We start from the raw sequence: 20,517 nt of genomic DNA on the forward strand, positions 1-20,517 counted from the left end.
CTGCCGTGGTTAACAGGGTGGATGCGGGCTGTTCTGCACCAGTCTGCCCCGGCATCATCATCAAACAGCCTCAGACGTGTTTAATCTACTAGTTCAGACATCGTCTCGGTATCTAACTTTAAAACTGCATTTGGCATCCCTTAGCCCAAGTCTGACCTCAATTTACAAGAACAGCAGTCTCGTGTTTAATGAGACAGTTATCTGATGAGCTGTATTCTGACGATTTGGCTACCATCCCAGTGAAGACAGAAATGCTGCCGAACAGCAGAAGCAGTGCCTGCCGTGCTGGGAAGTAAAAAAGGTAAAAGGAATACGCAGAAGTAGGAAAGATCCTATCTCCAAAGGATTTATCCCATCTCACATTCACTTTCCTGGGAATTTGAAGGATTCAGCTCCTAAAGTCAAGACATTTTGGCTGGATGCCTAAGTATGCACTTCAGAGTTTTCTCCAGAAATCCCCGCTGGGAACATTTACTGCTTCTTGATTCAGACCATTCAGTTCAGCTGTGAGACATGTGCAAGCAATAGTTGACCAGACCAATAACAGGTCCTAAGTCGAGGGACCTGATCCACAAATGCTCGTGGACAACCCTGAGCTAAAAGAAGCTGTCTCTAATGAGGGCTTGCATGCTGCAGCATCAGCCCTCGGCTTCTTCAGGGAGCCACATCAGGTGCAAAACCTAAACCTCCCCTTGCACACTTACGCACGCGCAAGAACCATTTGCAAAGAGGCGTGCGCATGTGTCAGCAGGAAAGGCACCCACCCCCGCCTCTGCTCTCGCTCTCACAAACCACACCGATTCCATGTCTTTGGTGGACAAATGCCAGGCGGGGAGAGAAACGCAGGTGCAGCGTGCGAGGGTGAAGCTTTGCAAGCAGGGGTCTAGTCATTTGAAAACAACTGAAATCCTTCACTCACAAAGTGTGACGTGAACAAAGTTTCCTTGTTAAACGGAGGAACCCCAAGCTGATATGAAAGACAGGTTTGTTTCACAATCTTGAGGGGCACTTGCAAGTTATTTTAAAGATGCAGTTTATGTTCTTAAACTATAATTTAACTGCTTACTAAGTCAGTGAAGCTCTGCCTCCTCATACCCTCCCCAGTGATGCAAATAAGGGAATGAAAGTCAACTCACTTATACTGCTCTTTGGCCTGCATAATAACAAAATCCCACTTGTAGTTTATTTTTTGGTTTAGCATGTTGTAATGTTCCTGGAATAAAAATAAAAAAGCAGTTAGTGTGAAAATTCTGGACAAGGCGCTCCCATGCTAGGGTTTCTTGATTCTTCATAGCTCAACTAGGCCAGGCTGGCAACCACGCCAAGAAATCTGGATTGTTCTGAACTTAATTACATGAATTGCAACAGTTCAAAAATACCACTGCAAGGAGAGAAATTATCCCCACTAAAATTATCATTGACTTCACAGTACTTTTCTGTCCTGGCCACTTTTTCACTTCCAAAATCTTGGCTTTTGACACTGCTGGAATAACACCTCGTGCAATTGAAGACGTGATTTTTTGCCACTCTACATTCATTAGCAACAGAGGGCTAAAGCTATAGCAAACGAGGGGCTCGCAATGGAACAAATATATCTCCTTACCTTTTCATATTCTTCTAAAATCCCTTTCCTCTTTATGTTCTTCTTTGCTAGGTAAATTGCTGTGGAAGGAGAAGCCAACAAACAGTCAGTTATACTTAGACCAACAAACCCAAGAATAATTTAAAATTTACCCACATGACAAACACAGGAATCTTTGTTATATCTTCCCAGGCACCAGCTCCAAGCTCACAAAAGCTCACTTAAGAAAAATGAACTTGGTGCTTTCACTTTGTCGCTGATGCTGGGCACAAGGCAGTGCCCAGGCTGGGAGCAGCCACGCAGAGCAGATGGTGTGTGCCTTCTGCTGGCAGTCACTCCTCCTTTGGGAACTCAGCCAGGGTTTCACGGGACAAAGGATACTGGACTAAATCTCTAAGATGCTGAGGTTCTTCAGAGGTGTCCCTGCCCATGGCAAGGGGGCTGGAACTAGATGATCTTTAAGGACCCTTCCAATCCAAACCCTTCTATGATTCAGAGTTTGACCTCCAAGTTTTCCAAACACAGGCCAATGTTTTGTTCGCAGGTCTATTAAAAACATTTCAATCTAAAATGGGCTTTTTTTATTTCTCCAGAAGATCTACAGCGTAATGGAGATAAAAGCCACAGAGAACAATCTTGGAATAAAATCAGTCTCTGAACTGCACAGCCCGCAGGAGCAAACCAAGCTGATTAGCCCAGCTTTCATGATCAGCCCTATAATAAAAAGCATTATAAAGGCAACAAAAGATTGATATGGAAAGAGCCATCAGGAGATATTGGGAGCCACTGTGCATTAGATAAAGAAAAAACTATTTCTGAATGCAGGGCTTGATCCAAAGCTACAGCAAGACAGTCTTGGGCTCAGATCCAGGAATACACTTAACTACTCAGGGAAATCTAACCTTGTGTTTAATGTCTTTCCTACCCAACAGACAGTGTTCCAGTCAAAGGATCTTAGTGGAACATAAGAGAAGCTTAAGCACTTTCTCTCATCAAGGCCAGCACAAGGCAGTCACATCTGGAGCATTCCCTCAGTTCAGCATTACTGAGAATTAGTCACAAAATAGTACGAAAGAAAATGCAAGGGCTGGTCACTGCATGTGGACACACAGAACAAAAAGATGAACAGGAAACACGGTGCAGGACTGCATGCACAAACACAAGGGCTTGCACTCTGCCTCCTAAACATGTACAGTGCTACCACTTACCATAGTCTGTGTCATCAGCAGGCCAGCTCTGCGCCGGCCAGAAGTAAGGGGTCTGCAGAAAAAGGAGCCTTTCGTTAGTGCACAGTAGCCTTGAACTCATGCCATGAGGCATGCAGCACCACCCACTCTGGCAGGAGAGGAAAGTTCTCCTCTGCTATACTCAGAGCCTCAGCTCCTTAGCTGCATGTCAGCTCAGACAGTGGTGTGGGACAGCTACAGCAGGAGACTCAAGGTCAGCAGACTGCCAGTGTCAAATCCACTCCTGCTCTGCAGTCGGTTAACATGGCCAACCTCTCACTGCTGCCTGAGCACTCAGACAGGGATGCTGGAGCCCAATTTGGCACCATGTGGGAACCAGACTCCTCATTCCAAGTGCAAACGAGGATACCCTAATTTCCCATTGCAGGGGAAACAGTCCAACCATGAACCTTGATAACATCCTGTTATTACTGTGCTTTCTGTATATCCGTTATTCAGTCTCCCCAGATCATTATATTTTCAACCACCGATTCCATTTGCTACTTTAAGATCTGGAAGGGAACACACATTTGGAAGAAAGCACAGCTATTTTGAAGTTGAACAACTATGCTAATTTAGTTGAACGATGTATCGCAGTTTGCTTGTAAACTGTAATCTGACACACAGAACTGGGGGAACTGGCCTGAGACTTCTCTGTGGATCCCTTCCTCCTTCCGCCTGCACATTGAATAATTAGCATGACTACACAGCACGGCCTCATGACTACAGCTCCTGGGGAATTGCCCCAGCTGCCTGTTTTTAAAACTAGCGCTGAATTCCCTCTCATTGCCTTTAGAGAAGATGCAACTCACCTGAAACCTGTACAGGCTGCCGTCTGTTTTAAGGATAAGATTCTTTGGCTCCTGAAGAGGGTAGATGTAGCCATATTTGACAAACAGGTCACCCAGGTGAAGTGCCTCTGAAAATGGAGAAGGCAGACGCTTTGATTGCACAGAAACACTGCACCAGAATTTAAAAGTGAGCTGCTACTCAGGAGAGAATTCATCTAAGAGGTTTTGTCTATGGAGACCTTAAAGTTTTACCACTCAAAGCTGAAAAGCCTCAATTTTTACATAAAAATACCCACCTTCCTCAGTGATCTGCAAGCGTTGGAGAATCCACTGCAATATATCATTACCTGTAAAGCAAAGAAAATGTCAGGTGCTTGAAATTGGGAGTGTGCCAAAAATCCATGGGCAAAACCGAGCCTTCTCCAGTCCTCACCCCTCACTGTGCTCTGGATCTCGAGTGCACAGACCCCTTCTTGCAAACATGCTTTCAAATGCTCCATGCAAGAGAAGCGGAGATAAAATGCACTGCCGGTCTCTCACTGGCCATGCTGTTGTTCAGGCTTTCTCCTGACCAAGCAAGCATCAGTCCCTGGGAGAGGGTGCCCGAGGCAGGCAGTGACCTCAGGATGGCACAGCATGAGTGCGCAGAAGCACACGTGGCCTGAGCAACACTTAAACCCTCATCATTGGCTTATGAAGGACTTAAGCAGTGCAACAGCTTCCACACGCAGGGAAGGTGAAGTGCCCCTTGTTTTGCACCATCTTATCTTGAAAGATTCACTGCAGAGTATCTCCAGGTTCACAGAGCACCGTCCTGTCTCAATTTTAGTAAGAGACCAGTAACCAGTCCTCTAGAGTCCTTTAAGGGACACAAGTTTCAGTGCAGAAGGGATGTCCAAGTCTCAGACCCAGGTTGTAGTGGTCACAGGACATATCGAAGGGAAACAAGATTTCTGCATTCACAAAGTCTTCATCTCTCCCAGTTCTTTTGTTGGGAGTGTGACCAGTGACACCCATAGTCAGCATAAGCCTCCAGCAGTTTTAGTTTTATGTTCTGGGGGCATATTTCATGAACCTCCTTCTATTTAAATGGAGCAAAAATGTACTTAGTCCCTGATCAACTATTGGTCTTTTCCTCCAAATGTCCCCTAGCATTTCAGATTGAGGTGTTGACCTTTCTTGACATTGCAGCGATGACTTAACTTTCTAATAGGGGCTCAGAGCTCTTATCCTACTGCCTGCTTCCTGAAATAGATGAAATTAAAGGATTATCTCATCACTCATTTCTAGACAGCTCTCTCTGAAAGCATTTTCCCCCAAAGGTGTGCATTTAACGTGGAGGTTTATTTTCCTTTACTGTTGTAAGCCATTTTACTGACACTGAATTTAACTAGTTACCTTCCTGCACATAAAGAGCCAAACTCTCTTCAGTGGATCTGTGTCCACCGCTATAATGTCTTCACCATTTCCTTACTAAACATTAATCTGCCTCTTTTGCAACACCCAGAAGTCAATCGGTATACATGCAACTTGTGCAGCACTAAAAATATAGTTTAGGGAGTGATGACTGCCACACAAGGAGACTGGAAGTCACTTGTCTATCAGAAGTTGACTAGAATTTATGACTTATGCAAGAGGGAACTTACAGAAATTCTGGTTAAGGAACCAGAATAAAGCAGACAGCACGCAAAGAGGATGAGCGTCAACGGGCATCTTCCCTCCACATCATCTAGCCATGGACTTTTAGGAAGTGGTATTTTGCGTTGGCCAGACATCAAGAGAAGTACTTGTTCCCCCTGCACTTAATCTAGGGGGCACATCATCTTCAGTACAGGGCAATCTTTTCTGCAGCGCTGCCTTAACTATTCGCTAACAGCTAGGAGAGGCAAGGCCAGCTTCTTTGCAGATGCAAAGCACTCCATCAAGTTCAGCTGCATAATAGCTGTGTAAGCCAGGATATGGTTTCTACCGAAATGCAAGGAGGGTGCTGCTGAGAACAAGCTTCAGATGTCATCCAAGTTCTCCTTACCCTTTCACTGACTGACTGTACCCATGGGCAAGCGACTTCATCTCAGTGCCTCTGCTTCCTCCTTTTAAGAAAAAAAAAATGGGGCAAACAACACACAGGGCCTACTGGGCTTTGCAAATACAGTGAGGAAAAATTAATCTATTTGGCTAAGTTGTCTCCTGAGTTGCTTGGAGCAAGCTCACTGATTTCAGTGGGAGTTTTTGTTCTGGATTTCAAAGTGCTGCAGAAAGACCAAAGCAGGAGAAGGAAACTTTGGTACAGTATGAGTGAATATTTATAGCAAAGGATGCCTCACAAGAGCTTTTGTGGAGCCTTGGAGAACAGGGAAGCAGGGGTAGCGACAGTGCCTTGCGAAAGGAGCTAGCAGGCACAAAGGAGACCGCGGTAAGAGCTGCCTGTAATGCCATACATGACACGGCACAGCACAGCACAGCTTTCCATCTGTTTCTTCTTCAGCCTGCTTGAAGGAGGAAAAGCTGTCATTTAGAGGCAGAAGAGTGGGTTGAATATTTTGTTCTTTTCCTGTGTACTGAAGGAAAATGATTATTAGCAGAAAACATAAAAAGGGAGACTAATTGTTTATTGCTCATTTCTGAAGTACCATCTTTCAGTCTGACGCCAGGCTGCCTATTTTAATCAGATTTTAATATTAATCTTTATTTGTGATCTGGCCTCACTGGGCCACAATCACAGATCACAATACAACTGAATAAGATAGGTCGGGAGGCTGAAGCACCTGCTCACCTCTATGCTAAGAGAAAGCAAAGTCATTTGAGTTAAACTCACGTGAGACAGCTAAAAGCACGTGATTATCAATCTTTGCGTGTCTGATTCAAAGAGCTAGGAGCAAAATGAGATATGAGTGAGAATGAGAACAGGGAGCAGGTATGTCTCAAAGGATGTACAGCAAATATTTATTGGGAACATGGGCTCCAGTATGCAGCCAGGCAGTGGTAATCCTGGTGTGGCCACGGGTCCACACACAGCTTTTCTTTGATGAACTTCCTTGGCCCAGTCCCTTCCCCCAGCAAAGCTCTTACCTGCCACAGCGTGTGGGATGGTTGTGATCATCACCCTCTGCGTCTGCATTTTGATGCCTGTATCTGGATTCTGCATCTCCATCATAAGTGCTTCAATCTGCAAAGCATGGCAGGGACGGGACATATTACAGGAGTGGACAGGAGGGAGCCTTAGGACCACCGCAGCTCTGGGCAGCATCCCAGACGGGTATGCAGTGTCATGCCACAGGAATGGATGCAATGACCACAGTCCTCTCCAAACCTTCCCTTTTCTGTCAGAGATGCCACCTCCAAACCATGCCAGCTCTCACACTGACTCACAGTGTCACACCGTCCTACAGAAGACACACGCACAGCCAGGGTTAGCAGATGAGGGACAGGATGTAACCACTCCATGAGAGCTGAGCTAAAAAAAAAAAAAAAAAAAAGAAAAAAAGAGAGAGAAAAGTCTGCTACCCATAAATGCTCTTCTCTGGCTCAGTGGGCTATTTGCTGGGGCAATAAGAAAGAAAAAAGGAGGAGGAAATAAAATCTGTCCTTCTATTGCACAAATACCCCAGCTGTGCACCGTAGATATTGCACCATGCACCAAGAAAATAAGCGATATTTTGGCTGAAGACCAGACAGCAAAGGTTCTGTTTCTGGTCTGCAGATAATAACCAGACAGGACTTTAGAAAAGCAACAGGAAAAGCACACCACTTTGCTCTAGGGCTGATCAAGAAGCTCAAACCCGGGGGAGATGAGAACGGCCCGTCCTTTGAGAAAGCACAGCCACCACCCGAGCCAAGGCTTTGAAAAGCTGGCCAAGGACCGATTACAGCGGGGACCAGAATTTACATGTGGGAAAGCAGACTGCAAACATGGAAACAGAGCCCAGCTCATAGGAAGGAGGTGTCCAAGGGAGTCTGACTCTCCAGCAGTTCCTGTGGACAGCTGCACCCACCCACCCGGGGTCTTAACCCTGCCTGTGCATAGCAAAGCTCAGTCCCTCCAGAGACCGGGCAGAGACGCACCATCCGGAGAAACGCACCCTCCAATCTGGCAGCATCTCCCGCCTTTGATTCCTGAGGGATGCTGATGACTCGTTTATAGACTCACTGCCTGAGTTTTCAACAGCTCATGTTACAGAAGATGAGTCTCACCCTCAGGGCCAGATTTCTTTTATTTCTGGTTCCAAGTTATCTTCTTTTTTTTTTTTTTTTTTTTTTTTTTTTAAGATGAAGATTTTTCAAAGGTATTTTCCTCCTCTTACATTTGACTTCTTGCTAGCACCATCCTAAAAGTGCAAGAGCCTCCTCCGCTCAGACACATGGAGTTGGGCATGCTCCTCATCTCCTCATTTTATATTATCGGATTGCTGAGAGAGCATTTGCTTTGTGGAAGATGCTCGTTTTTTTGTCTTCTGCTTCCAGAGATATTAAATTAAAACTGGTCCAACAGGACCAATTTGGTCTCTCTGCACATTCGTTTCAGGCGAGGCTGTAGCTTTTTAACTAGGATTAGAGGATTTAATGAATGTGACTTGATGACACTCATGCATAATGAAGGGTATTGTCTTCACAGGCACCACAGTGACTTTGGTCCTAAGTTTTGCCAAGTTCAGTGAGGATTTAAGCCTGTAGTGACAGGATGCATTCCAGGCTTGACAGTAAAAATGGATTTTCAACTGTTTTTAAAGCCAGTGTCAAATTAATTCTAAAATGGAGAAGCCTGGTATAATTTCACACAAATATTTGTATAAATACTTATATGAAATATTTTAAAATAGCAAAACCAGAACCAAAGTGATGGCTATGAAGACTTTTTTAGATCTTTTAACTGAACCCCCAATTTCAGCCTCAGCAAGTTCGGGGTCAGCTGCAGAGAGATGCTCGTGTAGCTGCGTGAGATGAGGTGAGGCCAGACAGCCCAGCACGCTGGGCACTAATTTAGGAAATTCAGATTCAGTTCCCTCTAAGCGAACGTGGGTGATCTTGGGGAAGTCACTTTCTCCATAACTGCGTGTCCACTCTGGAGGCAGCATCTCGTCAGCACAAAGGGATACTGGGGTAAAGACAGCATGGCTCATCACCACCGTACCCCAGTGCCATGACCAACAGGCAGGTCCCACCAGGCTCAAGCAGGACTTGTTCTGTGCAAGCAGTACAACACACCCTGCTCCAGCATGGGGCTGCCATTCGCTTCCCGGTAGGCTCGAGAGACTGGTCTTTACCAGCCAAGAGGGAGGAACTGGCTCAGAAACCCACACAGCCTCTCAACACAGCATGTTCCCTTTCTTCAATGAGCGAAGAGCTCCAGACTCTTGTCGCGTTCGTACCCCGCTGGGCTCCCCCTTGCCGTTGCAGAAATAATACATATTAACAAGTGAGATGAGCCAGGGAGCTGCTGTTCAGGGGTGCCTACTGCTCTGGCTGCAAACCATGCACTTTGCTGATCAAAACTTAGCCTGTCTCTTCCTCTTCTCCTAAGGGAACACTGCTGATTATGGGTTGCTGGCGATTAGGAGTTGCTATCAGCACCAGCATGCCGGCAGGAGGCCAGGAGGGCTGGCTAAAATACAGTGGGAATGTTTGCTTCCTGTGCTAAGGGCTCTAGCACATTTTGTCATGGTTTCAGCCAGGGAAGTGCTGTCTGGTTTGAATTTTGTAGAGCCAGAAGCCACTTCCTGACGCTGGTTGACAGGTGGAGATGTGCACCGAGGCAAATATCAGCAGGAGGACTGCTAAGGGAGCCAGGCTCTGGGGTGAGCTCACCTCAAGCACAGAGCCACCACAAGGCATGAGCCCCACCAAGGTCTCCCTTCAGATCAACCAGAATCTCTGCACAGAGGTGACCTAACCCTGAAAGCCACAGAGGAGACAACAGGAAAACTGTCTATTCCCCTTATGATTGTAAGAAGTCGCCGGGTTCTCTGAGTGCAAAGCAAAACTTGAACTCGCAGATCATAAGAAAAAGCATCACTGCATTTCAGGAGCATGTGGGAAGCCCTAAGGAGGGTGAAGGTCCTCTCCACAAACAATCAGCGATTGATAAGGTGCCCATTGGTTCCGGAGAAGGAGGATGGTTCCAGCACAGATGTTCTCCCACAGGAGGGAGCACTGGGGGCAGATGACCACAGATGGATTGCTTGGATGAGTTACCCTGGGTGAGTTTCCCCATCCTTGTTTCTCTGAGCTTTACCCTTTGGGCACCCGCCAGCTCCCCACGGTCAGGGCATCCGCGCTGCAGAAGCACCAGGCTCCAGGTGCCGAGACCCTGACATGCAACAGCAAAACACTTCAGCCCCTCTCAGCGTCAACCCAGACAGAGGCATCTTTCCTTCACATGTAGGAAAGACAAATTTTCCCAGCAGGCTCCAGCTCACAGCCGAGTGCCCACTCCTGATGCTATAATTAAACATCTGCTGCTTTCTCTATCGTATTTGCCCAGTTCTAGACCCCCTCACTGCCTGGTGCTGTTTGCAAAGATCATCCCTGCCTGCTCTGATTTCCAAGGTAGCAATACTGTCTTTCATCACAACTCCAGCCTCAGAAGGTTAATCCAATTGTTTTCTTGGTCTACAACTAACAATCCTGCTCTGTACATTCATGGATGATAAAAAAAAAAAAAAATAAAAGAAATAAAAGAAAATAATAATAAATTGTTAACCACCTAAAACTTCCTGCTTTTTCTTAATTAAAACCGAGAGGAGAAGGCCTGTTCCCACCCACTGCACAGCGATCCCGCACCCAAAGGAAGGATATCTGTGCACGGGGAGGGCAGGGCTGTAGCTGGCTCTTTCCACATGCTCCCTCTTCCCTCACTGACCCGCCGTCACCTCTCTGGCCAAGCCTCCTACTTTAAATCCACACAGCAGCAAAACCAAACCTACACACATTCCTGCCTGGCTGAGCTCTGGCTGTGTGGGTTTAAGTGGGAGGTCTTCCTTTGGGTGTGAGGCTATCACCAGAGATGCTCAGAGCATATCACGCTCAGTGTGATGCTCCACAGAAATGTTTAGCACCGGCATCTCCCCATGTGGAACAGGGAGAGGGAGGATGGGACCTAAGGCTCAGCTCCAGCCTTGTCCAGGGCTTCACTTCGAGAGCAAGAGCCCAATGGATAGCTGCTTCCAGCAAAAATGCAATTCAGATGCTCACACACCCCTAGAAATGACCAGACAGATGAGGGCAAGCAGCTGCTGGAGAGTATAGCCCAGAGAATTGAAGCCAGGCTGGAGAAGACCCCAGGCTGGTCCCTCCCCAGCTGCAGCACTGCCTCTGGAGAAGCCACCAGGGACCAGAGTAAGGAGGAGGCAGAGGAAAAAGGCGAGCAGCATCCATCAGCGCTACCCACAAGGTATGAGTCACAATGCAGCTCATGTAGCACAGCAAGGAAAAATACACAGCCCAGCAGCCGCTGGAGAGCACAACCCTGCCCAGTGCTGCCTCCTGCTTTGCCAGCTGATGCCCAACAGAGGCCAGATCCTGGCTGCTGGGGCAAGCACAGGCACCAAGAGCTTGGGCTGATTCAAGCTCTCACAGCATCTGGCCAACCGCATACAGTCAAAATGCATTTCAGAAGCTTCCTCCTTGTTCCGACAGACTTTTGTGACAATATTCTTCCTACCAAGACAGTTTAGGAGGGGGCAAAAAATAGAATAAAACAGCCTAAGCATTAGTCATGGGTATTTCATGGACTAGAAGGCATTGCAGGGCCTTGGAGGGGACTCCCCGATTCCCCCATGGTTCAGCCATGAAGACCAAGCTCTACACCCAGCCTGAGTCTGAGCAACCCCACAGCAAGTACACGGACGGCACTGCTCACCACCCCCAAAGCAAACCCCTTTCCTCTCCCCCGTCCGTTGGCAGGATTGCTGCGGTCACAAGCTGCCTGCTGGAGAACCAGCGCACAGAGATGCATCGCAGCTGCAAAGGCGTAACAGGGGCAGCAGCCTGACAGCACGGCAGGAATCCCTCTGTGCGGCTGGCGCAAACCCACAGTTACAGCGTATATGCCAGCTGGTGGCAAAGCTTGAGCACAGGCTTAAGCAATTAACAAAGCTTCTCTCTAGGATTTTAGCTCCTTGTGGATCTAAGTCTGCAAAGCGCTCGCTGGATGTGTGCCAAGCATCCTCAGCTCCCAAAGGTGCTTGGTATTTCAGGGGAGCCCCGAGGATGCGGCCATCCGTATACAGGCCCCACTGCCACATAACAGCCAAGGCTCCATCCATGGCTTCCCCGAGTCTGAAAAAAACAACAGGAACGAAAGCAGAGATGAGAGCCAAAACCTTTCTGCTGATCATCCGGGAGATTCTGTTCCTTGTGCTAACAGGTCTCAGACTTGCAAAGCACTAGAACTACTCAGGCCCTCTCACTGCTCACAGTGCGAGTGGCACATGCTCTGTAACAGCAGTTCACTATATTTTAACAAGTCTTCCCACCTGAGGAACTCGTAGCACTTTGCAAAGACTGCTATGCTCCTACAGAGCAGCTAAAACACAGCTGCTGGAGGTTGCTTTCTCAAAGCACACAGCTTCTCCTCTACACCTCACATTCAACTCCACAGAATATTACTTCGTGCAGAATTTGGCACAGAGTATTTCCTTTGGCAGGGCTCCCCAGCCAAATTTACCTTGAAAGACATAGCACCAAAGAAAACACCTTCTTTACTTCCTCTAACCTAAAAAGTACGGTGCTTGTATCACCAGGCTCATGCCTTAGCACTGAATAGCCCCAAATTTCCCCCCTTCTCCCCCTGGAATCCTCCTCAGGTCGTGGGCGTTGCAGGAGAACTAACTACAACTTGAACAGCTACTGGCTAGGTGTACTTGTCACTAGAAATTCAGCTAATTCCACTCAACAGGATAAGCCGCAGGCAGGAGAGGTGGGTGGGAGAAAAGCTAGCTTAACACTCTGCTTTTTAAAATCTGCAGATACCAATTATACTGAAACTGGCTACACTTTTGAATGAATGCTACATAAAAAAAAAACCACCAAATGTTTTACAAAATTACGCATCACATCCAAAAGCGTAGGCCTACATCTTCCCACTCTTTCAACTGTTTCTGGTCACAAATACGCTCATTTCTGAAAAAGTGGCAAGAGGCAGAGAGCAGACAGTTGGCCATGATACACCCTCTGAAAGCGGACGTCAGGTGGAAGCACTGGGAACGCGTGCGCTGGACCAACAGTGGCCAAGAGCTGAACTGAGTGGCCTGGTGCTGCAGATGATGGGTTTTCCCCTGGGAAATGACACAGTTTTGAGGGTCTTTGGGGAAAAGGATGGGAGAGGGAGAAAACGTGTCAAGAGAATAATTCAGCTGAAGATAAGCTATAAAAATAAGCAAAATTACTGTTTTATTTGCTCTGTGGCTCCAGCATATGTTGTCTGAACCCCAGTGCCAGCTGGAATCCACAAGGCTCCGCAACAGGTCTCAGCCTCAAACCCCGGGGAACAGAGCTGTCACCCCTCGGACCCCACACCCCCAGGGGGGCCCCGGAAAGCCATGGCCGGGCAGGATGCTATGAACATGGGCCCTCCCCGCCCGGAGCACCGGTCAGCGCTGCCCCAGGCACCGCATCGCCCCACCCGGACACCGCCCCGATGTGCCCGCCGGTACTGATGCCCAGAGGGATGCGGCCGACCCCCAGCGCTGCTCAGCCCTCACCTTTTTCAGGAAGGCCATCCGCGGGCGGTGGCGCTGGCCCTGGTCGAGCCGTGTGACGGTCATGGTGCCGGGCCGGGCAGCGCGGCGAGCGAAGCGGGCTGGCGGAGCGGCGGCCCCGGCCGGGCGCACCTGGCTGCGGCCACCCGCCTCCCGCCACCGCCTCCTCTCCCTGACGGGGGCGGTGCCAGCGCTGCGCGCCGCGGCCAATCAGCACCCGCCGCCCCACGCTCATTTACATGAAGGCGTGGGGCGGCGCGGCTGCCGCCTCGGGGCGCTAGTGGGAACCCGCTCGGCCCGCGGGGGGGGCGGGGTGGGGGCGGGGCCGACCCCCGGGGAGGCGGGGCCAAGACTGGGGCGGGGCCGGGGCGGGGCTGGGAGCAGGGTAGAGGTCTGATGGAGGTTGTGGGGGAGGCAGGAGCTGGCAAAGCTCCCACGCACCGCTGGTTCCTCTGGAGAGGGGAGAATCCCTCCCCCAAAACACTTCTAGTCTGGAGCCAAGGTAAAATTGCCCCTCTGCTCCACTCTGGTGAGACACCCCCCCGGAGTACTGCATACAGCTCTGGAGCCCCCAACATAGGAAAGATAGGGACCTGTTGGAGCGGGGCCAGAGGAGGCCACAAAGATGCTGCAAAGGCTGAAGCACCTCTGCTGTGGGGACAGGCTGAGAGAAGTTGGGGGTGTTCAGCCTGGAGAAGAGAAGGCTCCGGGGAGACCTTATCACGATCTTACAGTACTTAAAGGGACCAACAGGAAAGATGGGGACAGACTTTTTAGCAGGGCCTGCTGCTATAGGACAAGGGGCAATAGCTTTAAACTAAAAGGGGAGAGATTTAGACTAGATACACAGGAGAAAGTTTTTATACTGAGGGTGGTGAAACACTGGCCCAGGTTGCCCAGAGAGGTGGTAGATGCCCCATCCTTGGAAACATTCCAGGTCATGTTGGATGGAGCTCTGAGCAACCTGATTGAATTGAAGATGTCCCTGCTCATGGCAGGGGGTTGGACCAGATGGCCTTTAAAAGCCCCTTCCACTCCAAAATAGTCCATGATTCTAAGCCAAGGGCACCTAAGACCAAGCTGTTGTAACTGAGCGTTCTGTGTGTGCAAGAGGTAAGCAGTGCTTTGGGCTCCTTGAATGCCACCAGCCTTGGTCAGCTCACCTCAGCTCAGCTGCAGATGCAGGAGCCAGACAGGTGGTTTTTGGGGAGTCAGTGGCTTTGCCATGTGGGGAAATTGTGACTAACAGTGACCAGAGGAAGACCACAGGGCTACAGAGCGCTTCCTCACAATGGAGCTGTCTCATAGTGGGTGGGGGAACAGTACCCGACTGGCAGCACTGGAAACCAAAAGCTCCATTTCTCTGGTTTCTTCAGAAAACTGGAATTTCCTCCTGCTGCCGAGGGCTCAGCCTGCCAGCACAGCCAGGCGGGAGGAGAGGGATGGATCCTCACTCACGCAGAATCAAATTGTGCCAAGGCTTGTATGAGGCATTCCCAGGAATTCCTGCCAGCCACGTGGGCATGTTGCCATTTGCCCGTCATGCACCTACACATGCAGTGCGCCTACCTCCCTGCACACCACGCAGAGAATAAGCACCCACGGGAGTGTGCGCTCACACCTCGGTGAACACGGCATACCGTGTGTGTGCATGTACTGAGCAGGCACTCACGCCACGCTTTCCATGAGCAGCAGATCCCACCCAATGCTGACGGAATGGTCCCGTGTGTCTCACAGACATGCAGGCACAGGTTGCACCGGCACATTTATGCCCCTCCATCCGTGTGCACATCACACACTACACGTCCATGTTTCCAAGTCACACAGGGAGCGCCCACGCTTCCCGCACACATGCATAACTGTTTCTCGGGGCAGTGCCTTCCCCACCATGGTGTTTGTGACTGTTCTGACGTTACAATCTGTGGTTCACACACTTGAGAAAAGCACGTTGGCTCTGAGCTCAGAGCAGAGCGCTTTTTCCATTCATAGTAATACCCTGAAGGCACAGGCTGCTTTCCCAGTTGCTTTGCTGCCCTCATGGAAGTGTTTTATCCCTATCTCTGCTCTTTCATAGCATCTGTGCAAGCCAGTGCTTTGGAAAGCCTTTCTCCTGTGTCTGCTCAGAGTCATTCCCATGTGAAATCCCCCTGTGAGTCACAGCAGCCACTGGATCACACACTCCTTACTTTCCAGAAGGCTTTTCCACCATTCTCTGCTCCGTGCTGCTAGGTGACTTAGCAATTATGAGTAACCTCTGTCATTCCACATGCTGGTATCAAAGTTATCATACCTCATGCTTCAAGGCATCAGCTGATGGCCAAAAGGAGCAGAAGGGGAGTTCTTCACCCGTTTGCAGTGTCTCATACTTCAAGCGTTGAGGTGCAGTTTGGTTCTTCGAAACCAAGCTCAGATCACGGTGGCCCTCTGAAACTGCAAAGGTGACAGATATTCCAGTAGCACGGCCAGTCCTGGAGGAAAACAGCAGGAGAGAAGGAATTCAGAGTGGAACCAGAGGAAGCAAGGGAAAGGACAGTGAAGGTATGTAGGCATTCTGATGACAAAAGTCATTCCGTGTCTGTTTGAGAGAGACAGCTACTGGCAGGAGAATGGGATCTCTATACATGTAAGTCTTTTGGACATAATAGGGTAAATAGCACACAAAAAGATGGAGCTCAGTCTCTTGGTCTGGTAGGCAAACTCTGAATAGCTATGTTCCTTCCTCTTCCTGGATGGTGGAAGGGCTCAGGAGTACTCGAGGTGAGGTGCGAACGCTGGCCTAAATAAAGGATCAATCACCACCAGCTGTATGTGCCTCACATATTAGGGGAGCAAAAATGGTCATTTCACCCCAAAATACTGACTTTAAGAGATCCACAGTTCCACCACACTATATTGGTGTCTTATTAATTAGAAGCATTGGAAAACTGGGTCTACAAATGAGTTCAGAAAGAACAAAATTTCCTTGCAGGAAATCCAGGAGAAAGAGCTCTGACGAGCTCAAGCTGAGGTGCGAGCTCTTCAACCTTGCTGAGCTCCAAAGCTCCCGGAAATTTTAAATCCTGCTGATCTACCACAGACACCCCCTCCTAGATCAGGTGTAGATATTTTTCTGTTTCTAGTCTTCTCTGACAAGCTAAAACAAAGCCTATGGGTATTTCTCTCTCCATTACAAAGCTACTTTGCTATAGAAGATGTCCAGGGTAAATTCAGCTCTGTTAACATCTGTAAATGACCCAAACCACCAAACACGAGATCAGAGATGAACTGCATTTCACCTGCTGCCAAGGTGAACTACCCCAGCAGTTAATGCGCTATGGCAGATCTGCCACGTGAAGCATGAGGCATTTAAATCAGATTATACAAGCTTGTAAAGGGCAGTCACTCCTGGGCCTGTAATCACAACACCTGCACTTGTGGAAAGCAAACAATTCCACAGTCCCTGACAGTCTAGCTGTTTGAATTTGTTGGTCAAGAAAGCAAGGGACTCAAATGGCGAGGAAGAGCAGCAGAGAGCACCGGCAGCTATGCAGACTCCCCGCTGATTTCTGGCTCCACAAGTTAGTCCTGGCCTTTTTGCATCCTAGATAACGAAGACAGACGTTTCCTGGGAAGTCTGATTTACCTCCCACTGCCTGTTTTCTACAGTAAATGCAGTACTATTTATGTAACTGCAAGTTTATGTGGATGTTCGCATCCCCACACAGGAGGAACACGATGCTATAGTGAAAATAACGCTCGTGGTCAGTGCATCACAGGGCAACGGTGCACGCCTGCACACTCTGCAGAGCCCGCAGATCCCTCTCAGCCTGCACATGTGGCCACGGAGTGTGTCCTGGCTGGGGAAAGGTCTGGTGAGAGTTGAATTTTGTCCCTCTTTTCTCCTTGTGAAGCCTTATAAGCTGTGACAGTTCTCAACAGACCCGCTCACAGTTCTCGACACCTTCTCTTGTGAAAAGCACTGCAGAGGGAATCCCCCCTTTTTTTAAAGATCACATTTCCTACGTGGTTGCCCCTTCTTCACACATCAGAAGTTGAATCATGCAACACAAAAGACATGTGGTGAGTAAACTACCTTTCTATCTAAGGAAACTGGGGACGGCCCTGAGGGGAAGGAAGGGGTAACGTAAGTGAAGCAACGAGAATGGTACTGCGAGCGTGGCAAGCGGAGGCTGAATTTCAGTACGCAGTTCCTTCCAGGAAGATTGCAAAGCAGTTTACAAAAGAGAAAACAAACAAACAAACAAACAAAAAATAGTGCAAACTGTGGCATAGAGAGAGACATCACTTAATCCCAGGTCTCCCAGCAAGCCAATAGTTAAATAAATATCCCCAGAGTCCATTGTCCTATCTGGTAGGGCACAAGCACTCAAAATTAGAAGCTTCCTTAGCAGCCACATGGGAAGAGCTGTGAGCACGAATGGGCAGCATTTGCTTCCTGTCACTCCTGGACTTTCCAGGGACAGGAAAGCTAAGGAAAGAAGTGGCAAAGAGGAAGGAAAAAGGCAAAACAGAGAAAGACCTTACGCACCCTGCTGTAGAGATGAAGCCTGGCTGCTGGGGCGAAAGGATGCAGCTGGGTTAACACCTGACCCAGGACTGAGCTATTTGGCTTCCCCTGCTGAGCTGGATGACGCTAAGCCCACTTCAGTGTCCCCTCCAGGGAATGCCGTCATCCTCAGCGCAGGAATAGCCCTTCCCGCTCTGCAGCATGCTGACAGCCATGCTCCTGTGCCAGAAGACTGGGAATGGCGTACCTAGGAGGTTTTGGAGGGCTCCCCAGCTGCTGGGAACGTGAAGGGGAGAGGAGGGAGGAGGCCAGGGACTACCCAAGACTTAGGTGATCTGAGCGGCTGGAAACGTGGAATGACAGTATTAGAGAATGAGGTGACAAATTTGAGAGATCGGGGCGGCAGCAGGCAGGAGTGGCAGGGCCCTGCGTCAGGAGGGACAGTGTGAAGCAGATGCCTGGAGTGTGATGATTGTGAGGGACAGCTGGAGGGAGAGGCAGGAGCAACGGGAGGATTTAGCAAAGTCAATGGTTAGGCGAGTTCATGGGGGAAAGTGAAATGAAAGGAGGAAAAAGAGGAAGGAAAAGGGCAAAACCGAGACTACCAGGGAGGACCAACAAGAGATGGAAGCCACCTTGAAAGGAAGCACAGGTAGCCCTAGGAGACACCTGTCTGTCCTGAAGCTGTTCTGGCCTCTGGTGAGGGATTCCCTGAATTAGGAAGGTGATACTGCTGTCGGCAGACATCAGAAAACAGCTTTTACTCTTCCTTCATTCAGGCATCCTTTACTGTTGCAGCCCAGGTTTTAGGTGCATCTCGCTGCCAGCCTGGAAGACAAGGACTCATTATGCCACCCTTGTGCAAGCTTGGCTTTTGGTTGTCTTCTCTGCTGCATGACTATGATTTCCTTAATCTGCTTCTACTGCTTATGGCATTATTTTTTTTTTGTTATACTTCACTCGTAGGTGTTAATTATCTTCTCAAAAAGTAGGCAAGCAATATTGTTTCTATGTTTTGTTCTTGGCTCTCTTGTTTTTAACTCTCTCCTTCACCAAGAGGCAATAAATGTTCGTTGTCCCTTAGCAAGAACACTAAACTTTTTGAAGGAAAGCACAAGTGCTGTTTCCAGTTTCACTTTGCAGGCAAGAAGCTCAAAAGGAGAAACATTGGTAGGATTTTTCATTCTCTGAAAACTACTTAACTCCAAGAGGAATGGTAGAAACTCAGGAGTCCTCTGCATTTCTGAAGGTGAGATGAGAACTGTGTCAAACCAGCCAAGATCCCATAGTTGTTTTAAAACTTGGACTAGAGCTCAGGAAAGACTGGCTTCTGCATTGGTACCAAGACCAAGAGAATGTGCTTCTTGGATGACTATATGAATTTTATACCACATCCTGTTCTCCTATAAGAAATGTTTTTTTGTAAGGCCATATGGAATAATTAATGTGGAATTTATCTCCACGTGGGGCCATCCCCTGTCTAAGGTGTGAACACTGATGCTCATGGTGGATTTTGATGAAGTTCCATCAATTCCAGTTGAGAAAAAGTGGCATTTCCTTGTGCTAAACTCATCTCACAGTTTCCTCGGTCACTTCTTCCTGTTTGTAACTTAATATTATTGTCAGAAAAAGCAGAGAAACTTTGAAAGAGGTCAGCAGGTATAAAAGTTAATAACATGTAACGAGAGATAAACATTTAATGTAATCTTTACACACATGCTTGCTTCCTTATTTCTGCACTATAGTCTATAAATAGCCATGTCAGAAAAGCATGACATGGATGTACGTGCTTTCAGCTGAGCTACACCACACGTGCAGGTGTGCTTGCTTTTCAGTTGTAGGTATCTTACCTCCATCATTAAGCCTACAGAATGTATGTGTCAGTGAGCAGGCATGTGAGACCACAGACTTGCTGCTCTCATCAACATGCATGATGTAAGGCTTCTCCGAGTAGTTTTGAAAAGCTGCATTAATAAGCAAAGTAAACCAAAACTTTACCACATCTTCAGTCAGTGTAAGTGTAGTTCTGTGTAGGTAGCAGTTGTACCACATTGTACCATGCTGGTGTAATTGATGGCAAGTTGATTTTTTGCACAAATGACAAACAGAACAATGGTGCTCATGGATGGGTCACACAAAGAGGGGGATTTTAAATCCTTGCATGTCCCTCCACCTATTATTTGCTCTACTCATCATGTGAAGGGTTATCAACTATCAGGAAAACTTTATTATTAAGCACTTGAAAATACTGTCTTTGTTTCTTTTAACTGAGTAATGGATAAAAAGTTCCACTTGCTTTTTATCACTCTGCCTGCGCACAGCCCCCGCGTGAGGCCCAGAACCGGTGTGTTTGTTCAGCCTGATGCCGGGTCCCTGTAGTACTGGAAGGCTCTTCTCAGAGGACCCAAGAGGAAGTACGTGCCAAATTGTTCAAAGCGTTTTAACGAAACTATTTTCTATTTGTACCGAGAACAAGAACTGCTTAGCTGGCAAGCTTCATCCTGCTCCCCTGACCGAGGCCTGACCTCCCCCGGCCGCTAGCCTGCCAGCTTCCCGACGGCGGCTGCGGCAGAGGTGCCGCCGCCAGGACCGGCTGAGCCTGTGCCCCATCTTCCCTCACACTTCGCTTCGGTCCTGGCTGCAAACGCGGCCCCGCCGGTGCCGGTATCAGAACCAGGAGCCGCCGCCGCCACCGCCGCCTCCCGCCATTTCCTGT

At 48.5% G+C, this 20,517-nt stretch overlaps 1 protein-coding gene across 1 annotated transcript in view; it reads right to left on the bottom strand.

Annotated features, from left to right (window-relative positions):
- LOC309679027 (regulator of G-protein signaling 9-like) overlaps positions 1–13,360 on the bottom strand; it is a gene marked incomplete at both ends in the record, with an annotated part of 28,942 nt that extends 15,582 nt beyond the window's left edge. Inside the window, 7 exons of the mRNA XM_082492252.1 lie at positions 1,137–1,213; positions 1,604–1,662; positions 2,791–2,842; positions 3,621–3,727; positions 3,896–3,946; positions 6,669–6,765; positions 13,298–13,360. Of these exons, the coding sequence (XP_082348378.1) occupies positions 1,137–1,213; positions 1,604–1,662; positions 2,791–2,842; positions 3,621–3,727; positions 3,896–3,946; positions 6,669–6,765; positions 13,298–13,360 (506 nt within the window). The remainder of the gene's footprint in view (positions 1–1,136; positions 1,214–1,603; positions 1,663–2,790; positions 2,843–3,620; positions 3,728–3,895; positions 3,947–6,668; positions 6,766–13,297) is intronic.
- Positions 13,361–20,517: the final 7,157 nt, after the last annotated feature.

Source organism: Vanellus vanellus (assembly GCF_965231255.1).
Source record: "Vanellus vanellus genome assembly, chromosome: 17".
Classification (NCBI taxonomy): Eukaryota; Metazoa; Chordata; class Aves; order Charadriiformes; family Charadriidae; genus Vanellus; species Vanellus vanellus.